The sequence below is a fragment of the Ictalurus furcatus genome, chromosome 26, assembly GCF_023375685.1.
Source record: "Ictalurus furcatus strain D&B chromosome 26, Billie_1.0, whole genome shotgun sequence".
Lineage (NCBI taxonomy): Eukaryota > Metazoa > Chordata > Actinopteri > Siluriformes > Ictaluridae > Ictalurus > Ictalurus furcatus.
The window spans coordinates 12,942,054-12,961,038 of NC_071280.1; the positions used below are offsets into that span (position 1 = coordinate 12,942,054).

Sequence of the window (18,985 nt, forward strand, 5' to 3'; positions counted from 1 at the left end):
TGAGACTATACACGTTTTCAGAATCTGCATTTTACAGGAATTAAGAACTAATGTTCTGGAAAGACTGATATGTTTAATATTTTTCACTTTATTCCAATAACTAACTGAATGTAGAGTACAGGAGCAACTGTCTGTCTGAATGTGTTAAAGATAAAATAATCAGACACTCCTTAGGAATAATGGTTTTTGAATTTTCTTAATAAATGTTGAGTGCATTATTAATGCCTTGCAACTACTTCAGTCATATATAATATGGGAAGGGTCAGTGCTGCATGTTCTTAGACTGTGTTATTGGCCGACGGGGGTTTACGTAAAGATAGTGGATGTGCTGTTATTACACTGTGAGATCTGGAGAATGGTCATTCCGTCATGCTTATCTTCCCATCCATCTTACTGAAATCTTAATGCATCGACTGCCTTGATTCTACCTACTAACTGCTTTATGACCTTGGGATGATGGACCACTGCTATATTCCCAAATCCAATTATGAATATATGAACCTTAATGTTAATGCTTTTATTGTAGAATAAATTGCTAATGTATAAAAGGTGATAAAACCCTTTTAAAATCTTGTGTAAATGTGATTTTCCAGCTTGATGTGTGGATTTTGGGATTGTACATGGTCATTCAGTCTCACTAGTTTTTCCTCTCTGGCTTGTGGGGCTGCATGACATGCTTGGCATGACTAATATAAATCCAAAACTTGTCCTTCGGTCTCTTCTCTTTCTCTCCTTCTTACTTTTTTGTTGATCTTCACCTTTTTTTGGTCATTTCGTTCCGTCTATACTTTTCTAGCACATTACATATCCGTTTCCTACCCACTTTTATCCATTTTACCCATGTGCTTTCATCGGGTGTTCACCATACTCGAGCTCAATATGATCCTCAATATGTTCGTTTCCATAGCGTTGTCACATCTGTTAATTAGCCATCATTAGGTGTAGAGGCTGCATTAGTGCTTCTTTTGCTAGTAGGGCTGTAGAGAAAGCTGTTCCCGCTGTGTCCTCGTCACACATCATTTTTGGACCTGCTCTTGTAGTGGTAGCGTCGCTCACAAAGCACTACTCCTAAGACATGACCACAGACGGATGGGGTCCATGGGTGAAGATTAAAGGTTCTCAAATTTTGTGGACAGTCTCTGCAGCACTATTTTGTCCTTGCAGTGTAGATCGAGTTGGACTCTATTACCAGGGCACGGTCATCCTCCAGGTGTTGAAGTCCATTGGTGCATTCTTTCCTTAGTGGCCATCTTGAGCCAATACAGTTATAAAATTAGGTGACAAATTCTAAAGAGGAGCTCCAATGAGCACACGGATGGTGTAATTTATTCTTTGTTAAAGTCTGATAGTTTCAAATTAAGCTATGTTGTAATTGTGTGATGTAGCCTGCAGTAGTAATGAAGAACATTTTAAAGAAATACTCTAGCATTTAAAAAATAAATAAATCTGTAGCTTGTAGAATCAGGCATTACCGTGGACAAGAATTTCACCACATTTTCCTCTACTGAGAAAAGTACAGAAAACTTGTTTACTCCAAGCTCACTTAGAATAGAAGTTTAGTCTATCTGTAAAGGTCGTAGAATAGGATAGACATGAGAGAAGGTCTTATCAAATCTCTTCTCATGTAGCTTTATCCAACATTTACACACTGGAGTAAAAATGAATTCCAGTCATTAAGCTTTCCAGACGGTTTTGTGGTATCCATGCACGATTAGACAAAACCTTCCGAGGCACTTCCGTGTTTATTTTGAGCTTCGTTGACCATGTTGCTAACGCATAAGTATAAATTCTATGGCTAAAAGTAGGCCCATCTCTGAAAGGCTGAATTACAATGACAGATTTCAAACTTACTTTCTAAGCATTCGTGGAAGTTTTCAGAATTCAACAACTGCCCTTAGACCTAGTGAGTTTTGGGTCTTTTATTGATTTTTCTCCCAGAGTGAATCTTGTCAAAATTTTTGTCTATGGTAATCACACATACTCTAAAATAATAGAGTAAGAAAGAGAGCAGGGAAAACCCTGGCGTATTCCTTTAAGAGAAAGCATTACTATGTTGCTTTATATTTTGGTCAGTTTGTGCAGTAGACTTGCTTTATCTCTCTCTGTCTCTCTCCCTTTACTTTCTCTTTCTCTCTTTCTTTCTTTTCTTCTTTCTCTCTTTCGTTCTTTCTTTCGTTCTTTCTCCCATCCCTTCTTCCCATTTGACTTGAATTGACTATCGTCTATAACAAGGCATTGCCGTGCGTTAACACCTGCAGTATTTTCACATAAATAACAGATGCACACCTTTTGTTAAGATATTAATGAAGACTCGTTTAGAAAATAGTTATAAACCTGTTCATTTTTGTTGTCATTGAAATTTTAGAAGTAAATTTATGAGAATCGTAGCTTAAAAAGTGATGTATGGGTTATGGAGAAATCACTCTTGGCAGTTTTCGAGCTCTTTTTTCTCACTTATTTGACCTGTCTATCAGTTCTTTTTATATTTAATTTATTTATCTCTTCTCCACTATATTTATCCTACATTTGTATTTCATTGCATGTCTGTCTTTATCTTTGTGCCTCTCTGCTTCACTCTTCTTATTCTTCTTTTAGTTATGGTTTCTCTCTCTCTCTCTCTCTCTCTCTCTCTCTCTCTCTCTCTCTCTCTCTCTCTCTCTCTCTCTAATGCGGTTTGTTTTGATTCCCTCTCCATCTTCATTTTTGCCAGGCTGTGTGTGGCGCTATGTTAGAGCCAGTGCCTCCTACACACCCTATTTACCTCCTCTCTGCGATCCCAAGGATGGCCACCTCCTCGTGGATGGTTGCTATGTAAACAATGTCCCAGGTCAGCGATAATATCCCCCTCCCACCTTCAAATCCCTACACCAACTTCCTCTAAACAAGAAGCCCTAAAAACAACCCACAACCTCTATGGCGACCGCTCACTCATCCCCTTGTTTTTGATACTAACCCAATATTGACCAGGTGGACATTGGGAACCCATGGCTTGGAAGGAAAGATTAAAGTGTCCAATATGAGACTGAGTAAGAAGCGAGTGACTCAGTGATATTAGCATTAATGTTTTAATAATTTGTGGTTTGGACCAAAGTTAAGGAATATAAGGAAAAATAAGGAATGGTTGGACCAAAGATGTTAACAGATTGCAATGACTGAAAGCTAATGGTCATCGTATCATTTTGCATTTCTCGTCAAGCCATTTCTTTAATACTAAATTTAAGAATAAATTCCATTTTAGTAACCCTTGTCAGTTTCCATAAGCAAGAACTGCATTGTCCCGCCTAAATTTCCGCTAAATTTACCAGGTACACCACTATACATGGTATGTTTGCATGCATTACACCTAACCTGCAAGCTTTGCACTTTTGCCTGTGATTATAACAAGCTTAATACAAGCTAGCATTGGAAGATTTTATACAAATTGTTGATCTTGACATGTCAGGGCAGTGTTTGTGAGTCTTCAGTATGTTTGAGTGTAGCTGTTTAAAAAAAAAAAAAAAAAAATGTGATTGAGTTTAGCTATTTTGCACAAAATATGCTCTTTCATATTCTTGAGTGCTGTTAGCTAATGATAGCTAGCCGGCTACGTATGTCTAAAGTTACCCTAGACTCTATCAGAAATGTTGTTATGATTAGTGTGAATGCACACATTGGCCAAAGTTCAAAAATTGTCACTGCAGTGGTTTTGGTGTATTTTTAATTGAACAGAAAGAGTGTAAAACAATCTGATTTGGTATTGAACAAGACATGGAAGTGTTATGTCATAAAATATAAGAGCCAATCATATTTGAATATGCAAATCTCAGGTGTTATTACACTACTTTTAAAAAAAGGGAAAGTGTTTTAAGTTTGGGCGTGTTTCCATTTTGCATATTCACAGATGTTAGAGTTTTGGATGAAGGTTTCTGATGTGTAAACAAATGTTAATGGAACGCCCATGTCAAGCAATTAAGTATCCATTATGGGGAAAAAAGTATGGTTTTTACGTTTAGGGTCGCATTGAAACAAATTGAGCTTTGGGCCATTTTTAAAAAATGAACTGTAAACATAATTTATATTTGGTATATGAAATTTGGTAACAGAGTATATGAAAAGTTTGGGCAGGTCATCACATCTGGTTATGTAGTCCAGTAATCACTATCAACTTTGCAAAGCATAGCTGGGGCAGCGGGAACCCCTGGTTGTTGTTTTATTTGTTCAACGTTCCTGTCTACCATTAAGAATGCTGATGTTTGTGCTTTCTTTGCTTGGATGCATCTAATTCTGCTTATCTTCCAGCTTCTGCGGTATGCTTCCTCTATGTAAGATTGCTGTATGTTTGTCTTGTGCAACCATGTTGTTTGCATGGTTGCGTTTGTGTGGGCAGTTTTATTGCTTTTACACTGTAATTGATATGGGCATTTAGTTCTTACACGATGCACTCTGGACCCTAAAGAGCAAATAAAGAAATGGTTCCTCAAATGTATGGCTACTTAACAGATGCAGTTCATACCTTACACTCCTTCTACTTGTATGAGAGTTATTTTGGCTCTGTCCCATGGTGCATGTTTTGCCCTTTATATTCACTCTGTGATCAGATCAAACCTGTCTGTGTAATTCTCTTTCTCTATGGTGCCCCATCTTTCCTTCCAACCCATGTTGCTACCACAACTCTCCTGCACCCTGCTGGTCGATCTCAGCACCGCAGGCCGAGACTGGCTGGCTGAACCTGACATGTTCCCTGAGACTGACTGTAAAACCCTGGCTCCTCAAAGCTCTCTGCTGGAATATTAGAGTGCAGATGCAAAGCATTGTCTACATGGCTACTAAATATAAGCGAATATAAAACCGTATAGAGTATGAATACAAATATAGATATACGCAGACCTCATATATCAACTGAGATTCACTCTTTAAATAATTTGGATTATTTTCCAATAACACGTCTTGAAGTGTTTTATTCCTCTTTATTAGTCCTGCTAACAATGTTATATTCATTAAAGATACTTTTTAAATCTGTTTATAGTTACAGTTAATTCGGTGGATTGTCTGCAAAACAAGTTAGTTCCTGTTCTCACTTAGCATAGCATAGAACAGCCTTACTTTACCTTATGAAGCCTTACCAAAATATTGCATAAATATTTCCTCACGGCAAAGTTTTTTTAAAACTCCATTTACATGGAGTGTACCAGTGTACGTTGGAATTATGCATTAATATATCCATTTTAGCTATTATAGAACTGAGAATTCATCACTGTTGTGGTGTATCTTAATATTTCCCTCAGAAATCCTGTCAAGTTATCTTATGTTAGCTAGACAGGAAGTAAGATTATGAACACGATATTAAAATCCTGTCAGGTTTGTTCATATTTACAGTAGCTGGCTTGTGTAAACTAGAGGTTAGACATTTAGGAGGGTAACTTAGGAATTGCCTGTGAAATCCTACCAGGTTAGCTTGCTTTAGTCAGCTGGCTACATTGGCTGTGATTATTATAACATTTATGAACATATCTGGAAAAAGTTCCTCAGAAATCCTGTCAGTTTAGCTAATGGTAGCTAGTTAGCCAGAGTTATCAGTAACATCTTTCAACAGTAATAAAGAAGACTTAAAATTACCTGAGTTCCTGTCAGATTAGCTCATCTTAGCTAGGGAGTTAGCGCAGAAAGTAAAATTATGAACAATTATGAATATGACCTTAAAATCTTCTCAGAAAAATAGATATCCTGTCAGGTTTGCTTAGAATAGCTGCTAACTAGCATTAGTAGTAAAGATTATAAACATTCATGAATGTATCTCAAATATTTCATCAACAATCCTGTCAGGTTAGCTAAAATCAGCTAATCATTTTTAAGCTTGTTAGCAAATCTGTCAGGAAATCTCATGTTCGCAAGATGACTAGCATTAGTCAGAATTATGAATGTTTATGAATATCTTGCTAACAAAAATCTAAGAACGTCCATATGCAAATACTGTATGATTGTCTGCTTATATCTACATAAATCTGTATAAATACATAATTTAAAATAAATAAACTCCATGTTGATTATGTGAGGCAGAGAGAGTTTGACAAAGTCTTTGTTTTTAAGTCAACGTCTTAACTGCTAACATGGCCTCAGTAATCACACATACACACACGAGGTGGGATTACCCATGGCTCCCACACACCATCCACGGGGTGCCCATCGTTGCGCCTTCCCCCCCTCTGGGCTGCGCATCGCTAACCTCCACTGCTGGCAACGTTTCCTGGACTTTTCCGTAGACATTAGTCGTTATTCCGAAGTTATTAAGAGGCTATATTCCTCCTCCCTCCCTCCCCCCGTGTGGCAGGCTCTCTGTGGCGCTATGTGCGGGCGAGCATGACCCTCTCCGGGTACCTGCCGCCCCTCTGCGACCCCAAAGATGGCAACCTGCTCATGGACGGCGGCTACATCAACAACCTACCAGGCAAGTAGAGCCTCGCACAGGGATGACCTCTATTAGCCGGGCCACTGGAAAGAAATGGGGCGGTCTGCTGATCCAATGAGTTGTGGGTTGTAAAAGGACTGGGCCCAGTTTCCCGCAAAACCTTTCTAGCCTTAACATCACCTGAACTGTTAGAGTTTTAAAATCTGATTGACTTCATGATTTTTATGATGACATTGGCGCTTTCATGGGTTCGGGAAACTCTGTCCATGTCTGGTTGTGGGTAAGTAGAGTGTGTGTGTGTGTGTGTGTGTGTGTGTGTGTGTGTCTGTCTGTGTGTGTGTGTGTGTGTTTGCCGTTTAAATAGAGGAATGAATGAGTGAATAGTACCATTTTTTTCTGTCTGAGCTTTCCAAAAATGTTCATATAATTCTGTTGGATATTGTGTATTTTGTAATCATTGCACAATGTAATTTTTGGAGAAAAAAAAACCCCCAGTTGTATTTGGCTGATTGTATGAAGTTTATGCTCTTTAGAGGCAACCTGAAATTTTCAAAAGTCTCTAAACATACAACATAAACAAAACACCAACGTCAATCATTCTCAGTCATTCTGTCTGGTTTATGATTGGGACAAAATCAAAAACGGGTTAATATCTTATTGTAATTAATTACATTATTATTATTATTACAAAACGAAACATGTCCTACATCAGACAGAATTAAATGTTACACACCAGATTAACAAAACCACAAAAAATCCATGTTGCATGTTGTGTGTGGCATTTCAATGTTTGATTTTCTTATTTCATACTGGGCATGAAAGACAATGAGACTGGGAAGGTCAGGACTGTGAAACCACAAGTCGTCAATATCTTGAGCTTAAGTTTTATGCTTCTTATAAAATGAGCGCAATACGAAGCAATCAGGTTGGATTTGAATCCGATTGCAGCATGCCGATTTGTTACCTAAATGCAGCTTTGGTAATGTTCCTCTGCGTCTTCTTTGTGCTTAACCTATCAGGCCTGATCAAAGTTTAACTAAGGCTTTAAATGGTTCTTGCCATGTCCCAGTATTTAGTCTCTCAGGCCCAAACACACATCAGTAAGCTGCATTAACCAGAATCTCTATGCATCAATATGTGTGTGTCTTGAAATTGGCATGAAATGTAATGAAAAGTATATGAACAAAGGTGTGTGTGCAGCTTTCTGGTGGTAGTTGCATGTTTGAATAAGAAGGTCAGAGGTATATCCTTGTCACAAAATAATAACCACAAAGTTTGCTATCCTCTTGCCGCCCCTCGGATATGTTTGTGTGTGTGTGATTGTAATGGCCCACAGCGGACATTGCACGCAATATCGGAGCCAAAACGGTCATCGCCATCGATGTGGGCAGCCAGGACGAAACCGACCTGTGTAACTATGGCGACAGCCTGTCTGGCTGGTGGTTGCTTTGGAAACGGATCAACCCGTGGGCGGAGAAAGTTAAGGTGAGGAGGAAGAGATGGAGAATCTCTAGTACTATCAAGTGCAAAATTCATTCATAGACCACGACTCACTCATGGTTTGATTGGCTGCATATATTTGATTCATTATTTATACATTTGGATTGTTCGAAGGATCTCAGGATGAGTGCGCCAGATGACTATCAGAGCAGCACTTTTTTTTTCCTCGTAGCAGTTTGATAAAACCAAACTGCAGAATGACTAATTGGGCAATTATACTGGTTATACTGGTTACTGATCCTTAGTGGAATTAGCTCAGCTCATAGATCATACATAGTGTAACGTTTTATGAGACCTGAATTGTAAACCCATAGCCAAACTGTATCCTTGTAGCTTTTTGAGCTGTTTTAATGCGATTAACAGGAGTAATCGTCTCTTGTGTTAGGTACCTGACATGGCTGAGATCCAGTCCCGACTGGCGTACGTGTCGTGCGTCCGGCAGCTGGAGGTGGTCAAAAAGAGTGGCTACTGCGAGTACATCCGGCCGCCCATCGACCGCTTCAAGACCATGGACTTTGGCAAATTTGACGAAATCTATGTGAGAGTTTCTTTCAGGCACTGCACTATATTTTGCCTCACTTGATTGCCAAAAGTATGTGGACACCTGACCATCACACTCCTGTGTGGTTCTTCTCCAAACTGTTGCCACGAGGTTGGAAACATACAATTGTATAGAATGTCTTTGGATGCTGTAGCATTACATTTTCCCTTCACTGGAAATAAGAGGTCCAAACCTGTTCCAGCATGACGGGGTCCCTCTGCACAAAGCGAGCTCCATGAGCTCCAACATCAGTGTCTGACCTCACTAATGCGCTTGTGATTGAATGGGCAAATCCCCACAGCCACACTCCAAAATCTAGTGGGAAGCCTTCACAGAAGAGTGGAGTTTATTATAACACCAAAGGGGGACTAAATCTGCAACAAGATGTTCAACAAGCACGTAAACAAAGCCGAGCTGATTGAATTGTTTGCACCAGCAGATGAATAAAGTCACCCAACATCAATCAGTACGTTTACATGGACAACAATAATCCGATATTAACCCGATTAAGACGATACTCTGATTAAGAAACTAGCATGTAAACAGCGATTATTAATGAGCTTAATCCGATTAAAGTCATACTCGAAGTAAACACAAATGGAATTAAGACGTGTGGAGTATTCCTGTTTTAGTCGCATTATCGACGTGTATTACAGACATGTACACACCTTAATCACACTATTAACGTCGTGTGGGAGTTTTCACCGCATTTTGCGACAGGACACGTACACACACGGCAGTGCTCAACCGTTTGACAGCAAACAAGAGAGCACGGCTGCGTCCCAAGCCGCATATTTTCCTACTATATAGTAGGAGAAATACTATTTGCACGTACAGCATGACAAATAAATAACTACACTTGAAGCTTCTGTAAAATTTTAACTGAAACACCCCAAACTGTATACGGTACCATAACAAAGACGAACTGTATGTTGATACGTGAAATTAAGGAGGGAACGTCGGACGGCGTGGCGCAGGGATGTAATGACGTGTGACGTTAATCGATCTATGTTCTATAACATGTAAAACATGAACATGAAAGGAATATTCTAAAAGCGACTCATGTAACACCTTAATCACAATATTGTCTTATTCAGAATAAGGTCAGTAATTAGATTACTGCTGTCCATGTAAACGTAGTCACTGTGAACGACTGGAGAGCATGCCATGACGCATGAAACTGTGATTGATAATCAGGGTTATTCCACCAAATATTGATTTCTGAACTCTTCTTAAGTTAAAACCTTAGGATTGCGTTGTTTAAAAATGAATATGAACTTATTTTCTTCGCATTATTTGAGGTCTGACAACACTGCATTATTTTTTTGGTTATTTTGACCAGCTGATCTAAATGACAATATTTTTATTTGGAATTTGGGAGAATTTGTCGTCAGTAGTTTATAGAATAAAACAAAAAATTGTCATTTTACCCTAAACACATACCTATAAATAGCAAAACCAGAGGTTAGGTGTCCACATACGTTTGTGGCCATATAGTGCATTTCAAAGTTAGCTTTCATAAAGGGCTTTTATTTATTTATTAATCCCCCCCCACCCCAAATGAGCAATTAGCCAAGACAGAATAATTTAGGTATCAGATGTCAGGTGTCGAGCCTGTTTTTAGTTCTGCAAAATCCTTTTTTCCATGTCTATATTTCCATATTCTATATCTTTATGTCTATATAATGCACAGAAACAAGTTTATTTCACATGATGAAGAACTTGACATGGTCTGAGATTGATTAGTTTACATAAAGACTGTTACCCTCATAGCTCTTGTAATAATATACAGCATCGTAATACACTTACACGTTTTTCATGTGCAGGAAATCGGCTACCAACACGGGAAACTGTTGTTTACCGGCTGGGCACGTGGTGACATCATAGAGAACATGCTGAAAGATCACCGCTCGGCCGACTACACCGACAGCAAGAAGACAGACGTGAGTCACCATGTTTGGCAGGAAGAACTAATTCTGGACCAGTACTCTACAACACTTGATCCAAAGGGGTCTAAATCCGTGATTTTCTTTAACTCCGTTTTCTCCCAGTTTGGTCCCAGTTAATTCCCTCCCCTGATACCTGGTAAGGCTAACAGGTTCTTCCTCTGAGACACGTGAAGCCACTGAACCTTTTCAAACTGCTGTTTATTCTAAGTCCCAGTGCAGCTGTGCACTACAGAAAAGCACTACCTGTGCTCTTCATGCAACGTGTTTAGCTACATAATCATTTTCTTTGTTGTATTGTAGAGCTGCACATGTCCCAGTGCAGACTTCACAGACCTGGCTGAGATCGTGTCCAGGATTGAGCCGGTGCAGAGCTACGTGGCCGCAGACGGTAAATTTCACCGTTTTCAGTGCGATCAAATGTCATTCGCTTGGTTATAAGTAAAGTGCTGTTATAACATCATATATCTCACACTGTATTCTGGCCAGGTTAAAGTACTTAAAGACATGGTTAATGGTTGTGTGTGTGTGTGTGTGTGTGTGTGTGTGTGTGTGTAGCGGAGGAGTCAGATGGACTGACAGAGTACGAGGAAGACGGGATGGACACAGTGAGAGAAGAGGAAGGTGAGGAAGAGGAGGACGAAGCCGATGACCCTGAAGACCACTCACCTGGAGATTGGGGAGCAAATGACATTTTTCAGTCGGTGAGTTTATGCACACGCACACACACATACACACAATGTAAAAGTAGTACCAGACTGTAGTTTAAATAACGATTAAAATCATCTGCATTTTAACCTAAATCCACAAAATCTCATCTGAATTCATTTAAAGAACATATTAGTCTTGCTTTTTTATTTATCCATGTTATTTGCCCATACTGTGTGTGTGTGTGTGTGTGTGTGTGTGTGTGTGTGTGTGTGTGTGTATGCGCGCGTGTGTGCGCGTGTGTGCAGGATGAAGAGAAATCGGTCCGTCAGCGGAGGAAGAACCCCAGCGAGTCCAACACATGCTCCGAGCTTTCCGACTGCTGACCAGAAGTGACATGGCGTCTTCCTTTTCCAAGGATGGACGAGTAGTGGCGTCCCTCCGTATCCGACTGAGAGGAAAGGAGAGGAGTCGAGGAGGAAGATGGACAACCAAAGATACCACTGAAGCCAACCCGAGCAAAAAATGATGGCTTGAGCTGCTCTGGGTGTGTGGTGGGAAAACACACAAAGAAAAACAAACTATCACACTGAGCATCATGGGAGTTGAGCATTAAAGGGATCTAGCTCTCTGATCTACCATACGTATTTTATTTTTTGTTTTCACCCATAGAGAAAAGCTTTGGTTAATGGCCCGTATAAACTGTGTGACTGGGTGACATCTGTTTGTCCTGGTATGAGGAACTGTAAGTGTCTGGACAGAGATGGATGTGTGAGTATGAGTTTGTTGTGAAGAGCTCACAGAGGTAAGAAACACTCAGAGTGCTGCTAGAACCAACTAGATTACAGCGGATAGAACGCTTCAGAATGTCGTGGTGGAGAAACGAGGAACAGACAAGTATGTATAATACTAACATAGAAAGACAGCTTTAAAAGTGCACTAGGCAAAATTAAGGTTCCCTAGACTGACATTATTGAATGGATTCAGTGAACGTAAGTAGCACACTTATTAACTTTTTTATTTATTTAAGCTAAACAATAAAGTGTTCACACCATCAACGGTTCAAATTAAAGATCAACATTAACAATGATCAACACGAGCAGCACCTTAATGAACGTGTTTTGGTTGTTAACTGGAAAAATGAAACATTTTTAACATTTAATAATAAAATGGGGACTTAAAATCGATCTTTTATTAGCAACATGCTATAATTAAAATTTTGCTCATTCATGTCGACTTATTTTTATTCACGAGTTGAACATTAGTCAGTGTAGTTGGATTAAATGAACATTTAAACCGACATCAGTCTACTTTGTTAATATTATTTATAATTTATTAATGCTGGAGTTAATATTAATAAGTAATAATGTAAGATAATGCAAGACACTACAGGTGAATAGGGTAATTTTTTTTTAAACAATAGATAGGACAATTTTTGCCAGTCGATTGTTGATATTCTCATGAGGGTTTTCTTTTGTATTGGAACTTTTTCAAAAATTGACAATGATTTTTTTTTTTAAATCTCAAAGAATCTCGTTAGAATTTATATATTTGATTTTTTTTTTTTTTACAGAAAAGCTTTTTTATTTAATGAGTAAATGCTATGCACTGTTAATATATTGTGTGATCTAGCTTAAGCCTTTCTTAAAGCTGCTAGGTTTTGGGGAATGTGATCATGGTGTTTGCAAGTGGAGGAAAAACAGTCAAATAAGCATTTTTTCATTGAGTTTTGATATTTTTATTGCTACAGTTTAAGAGATGGTGTGTTAAGTTACAATATATAAAAAAATTATAAGATGGATTGTGAAAAATTGTATTTTTTATTTATTTATTTTTTTAAATCTGTAGTGTCTTGCTTTAATAGGGGAACCTTAATATACCTTAAAGCATTAACGTGAAAACTGGACCTAATGCCTGCAGGTATTCATTTAGCTTGTACTAGGACATGAAAATGTTTTTGGATTATGCAGCAGTCAGAGTGAAATGACTGGTGGGTCTTATATAATTTCGATGAGTCATGTGGGCTGCAAATTACAAAACAAGATAGACCTCTAAATATTACTTTAGTAAAACAATGAAAAGTGATAAATATAAGTGTGTAAAATGAAATGTAGGAGTGTTGCAGGTTTTTTTGTGCCCAAGGTATGTAACAAGGAATGAAAAGGGTGTACGGGTGAAGTTTAGCTGCTTTGTGTGTCCAAAAACTTTTCATTATTGTACAATTCATTAATTATTCATGCAAAAATGTCAGCAGGTTCAGCTGGTTTTTCAGTAGTTAGAAATCCTGTTCGTCTCAGAGATTTCACTCGCTCATTTTAACAACTACAGATTCAAAATTCATGTTTCTTATATTTCAGTTTTACCTGCTGAAACCAGTTTTTGTTCTTATATTCAAGCTGCCAATTATTTTGTATTTATTTGTTTTACCATTGACTTAAAAAAAAAAACATTTTACTCATTGAAACAAAATGAAATGGTTGTAGTGAAGTAATTCTACAATGATAGATTATAGTTTCCTTATGTATATTGCTTTAGCATTTTGCACTGATTAAGAAAATAATTTATTAATTGAAACTTTTTTGCATTACTATAAAAACTGATGTAATGGATGACTCCTGAAAGTTGCTAAAAAATAAATACTAATTAATGCTAAAGTGTCTAAATCCTTGCTCTCACCACTAAAACAACCTGAGCTTCCTTTTAATGGGAGAATTAAAAGATGAAAATCACACTTTGTTTAAAGTGTGTTGGGAATGTGAAATAGGTCGGTGTGTGTAAGATGTGTTGACGATTAAGAAAAAAGAAAAAAAAAAAAAGAATACAAATATGGGCGATTGGGTTTAATTCTAGCCGTCAAATCGATCTGAAAGGTCAGTTAGCTGGTTTAGAAGTGCTGAAGAGGAAAAGTGACAGAGGAAGAAAGCAGAGAAAATTGTTAGCGCTGCGGTCAGGATATAAGATTAATTTACAGAAAAGCCAACTTGTGCCAGCTGAATACATTTAACTTATTTTTTTAAAAATAAAAATACACAACCATTTTAATATTTGGGAATTTGGATTAACCATAAGCTTGAAAAAAATCAATAAGAACACAACAACAGTTTTGTAAGTTTTTTGGATTTATTTGTTTTAAGTTCTTAAATGTTTTTTCTCAAAAAAATCCTGAGGTATTCACAAAATAATGGCATTGAATTCATTTGAAATAGTGACAAAATGAGACTAAAAGGGATATAAATGGGGGGGTGGGGTGGAGTGGGGGGACGGAGAGAAAAACAAAAGCATGGATAATGCTGTAATGGGGCGTTTTTGTTGTTTTTTTTGTTCCATAAAGAGGGCTGTGTGAAATTTCAGATTTCTATTATTTATTACAGCACTTGTGTTAAGTAAAACCAAAGAAAGTAAATCCCATCAGACAAGAGAATTCTCTTACTTTTCTAGAGTAGAAGAATAAAGCGGCCTAATTACAGCTGTTGGCACCAAAAAAAAAAAAAAAAAACCCTAAAGGTTCTACAGGTTTGTGATGATCACTGACACGCCCTATTAAAGACAGCAGACTGAATCTGAGTCTGAGCTGGAATTCAGATGGAAATTTTGATATTAAAATGATACATTCCATTAGTCTGAAAGCAACAGCAGCTCGGAACGGTGACATTTAACTCTATACAGCATGAAGGAACCTAATAATGACAAAAGTACACACATGGGATAACATCATTGTCTAGAAACACGTTTTTTTTCTTTTAAAAAATCTCAAATTACAGGGTAAAAACCAGGTGACGAATATGTCGCTCGGCTTCAAAAGAAAAGACACACCTTTGACATGACGTTTCTAAAAGAAGTCGAATTTCCACAACAGCATACGCTGTCTTCTGTCAGAACACCATGATGTCTTTGTTCAATTTGGCGTGAGATTAACCCCTGAAGATATTCACCGTACAACACAGCAACCGTGAGAAACGTTTTGGTTTTCTAAACGTATAAAATACTAACCCAATCCGTCCGCCACTCGCACGCAAAATATTACGCTGGAATGCGAACGTGACGGTGATCTTAAACCTACAAACATACAAATGATGACGATGACAATAACAAAACAACGACGACGACAGCCTGAAATCAAACGACGATAAAAGTAAAAACGTCATATTGCAAATAGATTCAAACAAGGTAAGAAGACAAAGCAAAAGTGTGTCTTTTTCTAAAAACACAATGGAAAAAAAAGGTACAGAATATATATTTATATATATATATATATATATATTTATAATATGTAAAAATCATAAATAAAGATAGTTTTATGCCCCCTCCCTCCCATCCCATCCCATCAATAAGTCAAATCAATGGCAGTTACATCTGAGATAACATGCAATTGATACACTTTACAGCATTGGACAAACTGATCCCTGGTCTAAACCCCGCCCCATAACTTCCACACGCCCACCCAAGCCCAGCCCCCTTCCCCACCCCGATACAATCCTTAAATATGTCAGCTCATTCACACACATGAATCAAACAGAAAAGAAGAAGCACTTCTCTTTGTACATTTAATTCTCTCCTCTAGCTGAAGGCAAAAAAAAGTCCATCACGAAAGGAGGTCTCACCACAGACAAGTATGTGTGTGTGTGTGTGTGTATGAGGTTTAGGGCTTGAGCAAGCTGACTGAGTGACTGCATAGTGAATATTTGGTTTACTTACAGATAAGGGGTGGAAAGAGCAATAAAACTCCCATAGTACAGCACTGGAGGAGTAAACACACACACACACACACACACACACACACACAGGCTAATGCTATCGAAGCAGCGGCACTGGTGTGATCTCTGCTTCTCGTTCCACTGAGGCTGAGGTCATGTACTGCTCATCGGAAATGAAAAAAAAAAAAAATGTGCACACACATGCTCACAGCACTGACGCTAAAGAAAAAAAAAACAAACACATCAAAAATAAAATAACAGTCACGACATTACATGAATAAAAATGTGAGCAAAAAAGAAGAGAGGTACAGTTGGAAAATCGGAACATTAACTTGCGCTTTCCTTGGATGTGTGTGTACTAACGGTACAGGGTAAGAGAGAGCATGATGCAGCTATATTTCTAAACGTTTGGATGCAAAGAATTTGATAAAGGTGTTTAACGACCGCTGATCGCCTGGCTGAGTGCGTTTACATGCACAGAGTAATCTCATCACGTTTCAAGGTTTCCAGTCTGATAATGAGAACTTTCCTTCTACATGCGTAGATTTCTTTCAGTAATCATGCTACGAATATTTTTCAATAGCAAACGTGTCTGTATCGGGGCCCAAGCACCGGATCCGATCAAATCCAATCCGCTGTAGTCGTTTCTGCCGTGTCCGTGTGTTTTGATGACTGACACGACACAAAATATTCCACCAAAGTTCCAGAGAGTTGCTCGGTTACTACGACGACGGTTTCTGATCGGTTATCGGCCGACACTCACGGCTCTGATATTTGGCATCGTTTGAAAGGGAGAAATCAGGACCTCACTACTTTATACGTTAGATAGCTTGTAAGTATTTAAACTTTTACATTTTTCGCGACCAAACAGCCGACTAGCATTGATAAACGTTACATAATGTCTTTTTCCTAAGGTATACAATATTAAAAATGTATCAGCCTTGTCACGTTATTTATCGAGTCGTGTTAGTGCTAGATTTGTATTGGGGAGCGTTTAAATGTCCGATCCACACTACAACCGAGGTGGAACATTTCGATACTCCGGCCATAAAGACGCATTTCAAACGAGAAAATGTGCGCAGAAGAAAACAGCAAACGCTACACTGCGGATTAAGCTAACAAGCTGTGATTAGCCTAAATGACCAATAATTCTGACCTTCAGAACCTGCGATTTCACAGAAAAAAACTTGTGGACAACAATAGCTTACCAGTCCATACAGGATTTCGCAGTATTTTTTTTGTGTGTGATTGTTGCGGCCAAAGATGCTTGATTTTGCTGTGGCTTTTTTCAAAATCTGCCATGCAAGTTGCGAACTTTTTGTGCTTTTTTTTTTTAATTGGTGAAATTGTAACTGCACAAAATGGTTCTGCACGGTCTTTCGCCGTGATGGTTGTCGGTAAATGAGACCTTTTAGTTGTAATCATGTTTGACGCACATGAAACGAAGAGGGCTTTGGCTGAAGGCACGTTGTGATGACGTCACATGACGCGTCTCGGCCCAAAATCTGCGGTAATTTTTAAAAAATTGCAAGCTCCTCTGAACAGTTTGCTTGATTTTGCGTTCATTTCTGCGATCGCAGCAGACAGGCTTACCGGTCATGTCTTTCATACATGACATCAAGAATCCTTCAAGATTCCAGTAAATCTCCAGGGTTACAAATTTACACACCTCACACCACAGGATAATAATTGGACAAGAAAATCGGACCAACTGGCGCTTCGAAGTCGGGACAAATTATCCTCGAGTGTGGCTCATAAGGACATAAGCTTATCAAGCTGTCTCTATTTATATATAAAATGGTTTTTCCCCTCACAAAATGTAGAAAATGTGTGCTAAATAATCTGATTACTGGGATGAACTTTAGGTGTCATCTGTATAGAAAGTTTCTGGAAATGTATCTAATGCGATTTAAAATTTACACGACCACGTGAATACAGCAAACACGGCCACGTGTATAATGCGGTGAATGCCGAGACCGGGTAATAATCGGATTATTAGTATGCATGTAAACGCACTCGGTGAATATACTCTGTAACTGGTTGCCAGTTAAGTGTGTGGAAATGTAAACGTGACTTCGGCTGTTTAGCAAGCACGGTGTCAGTATCACCATGACGACTCAGCATTAATATGCTTTAGGATGTCGTTTCATTATTATTATTATTATTTTTTTTTTTGGTACAAATGGATGACACCTTTCGTTGGGTGATGTTTCACAAGATCTACAGAAAGAAAGAGCAAGTGACTGACAGAACGTGATCATGTGGGGCAAGCTGAGAGATTTTTGTAAAAACTGTACACAAGATGGTGATTTCTGGTGCGTTTGATGCAAATACGCCGATAAAGATGGCGGAAAATGTCAAGCCCATCTTATAGGTATTGTAATATCAATTTTTAAACTGTAAATCCTCCTTTCTCTTAAGCCCATCCACTCAGACTGCTATTCAACAGGAAACAAACAAACAAACAAACAAACAAACAAACAAAAAAAAAAACCACGAGGACAAATTTCAAAACGCTACATCCACCACAGGACGGAAGAGACTAAAGCTAACACGAAATCACACCAACCTACATGATTACAGCTAATCGCTGAAATAGAGCTCTTATATAAATATGACCATGCGCACCGTTAATACTTGTTCTACCAATAATTAGTTAGTGAGGAAATCGAAACACTGTATTTGTATGGTCATGAAGTGTCTAGAACGTTCTAAAACTATGTATGTTTAAAAAAAAAAAAGCAAACAAAAAACAAAAACAAACAAACAAAAAAAACACCACTTCTTGATGCTATCGTACAGTCTTTGTTTCTTTACGTTCAGTCTTGCATGTATTTGGTTATCGTGTAGACATTGCAACGGTTCAACTTTTTTTTGGTTTTGGGAAACATAAAAAAAACAAACAAACAAAAAGAAGTAGTAACAAAAAAATAAAACCCTATTATTGTCCTTTGGGGAACAAAAAACAAACAAACAAACAAACAAAAAAACACCATCGACAGCAGCATCTAAAGCAAAAGCAGTAGCAGCAGTAATAATAAATAAATATAATCATAATTTAAAAAAAAAAAAGAGTCAACAATAACGAATGACAATAAAAAGAACACACTATTTGTCCCTAGCAATAAAAAAATAAACAATAAAACAGGTATATTGGTTTGATACCATGAAAAGCTTTTCTGCAATGTCCAGCAGTCAGTGAAGATTAAACGCTAACCTCAACACCTTCAGGAAGATAAACACACTCCAAAAACATTAGTACTTCCGTCGC

At 38.1% G+C, this 18,985-nt stretch overlaps 1 protein-coding gene across 13 annotated transcripts in view; it reads left to right on the top strand.

Annotated features, from left to right (window-relative positions):
• pnpla6 (patatin-like phospholipase domain containing 6) overlaps nucleotides 1-13,674 on the top strand; it is a 39,497-nt gene extending 25,823 nt beyond the window's left edge. For 10 of the 13 annotated variants that reach the window (XM_053615096.1, XM_053615100.1, XM_053615099.1 and 7 more), the window contains 7 exons: nucleotides 6,308-6,424; nucleotides 7,722-7,870; nucleotides 8,271-8,423; nucleotides 10,253-10,369; nucleotides 10,676-10,763; nucleotides 10,931-11,076; nucleotides 11,329-13,674. In XM_053615096.1, the coding sequence (XP_053471071.1) occupies nucleotides 6,308-6,424; nucleotides 7,722-7,870; nucleotides 8,271-8,423; nucleotides 10,253-10,369; nucleotides 10,676-10,763; nucleotides 10,931-11,076; nucleotides 11,329-11,406 (848 nt within the window). In that variant the 3' untranslated portion in view covers nucleotides 11,407-13,674. Of the gene's footprint in view, nucleotides 1-2,710; nucleotides 2,828-6,307; nucleotides 6,425-7,721; nucleotides 7,871-8,270; nucleotides 8,424-10,252; nucleotides 10,370-10,675; nucleotides 10,764-10,930; nucleotides 11,077-11,328 lie in introns of all 13 variants that reach the window. The other 3 variants (XM_053615088.1, XM_053615093.1, XM_053615098.1) reach the window with 2 other exon arrangements.
• Nucleotides 13,675-18,985: the final 5,311 nt, after the last annotated feature.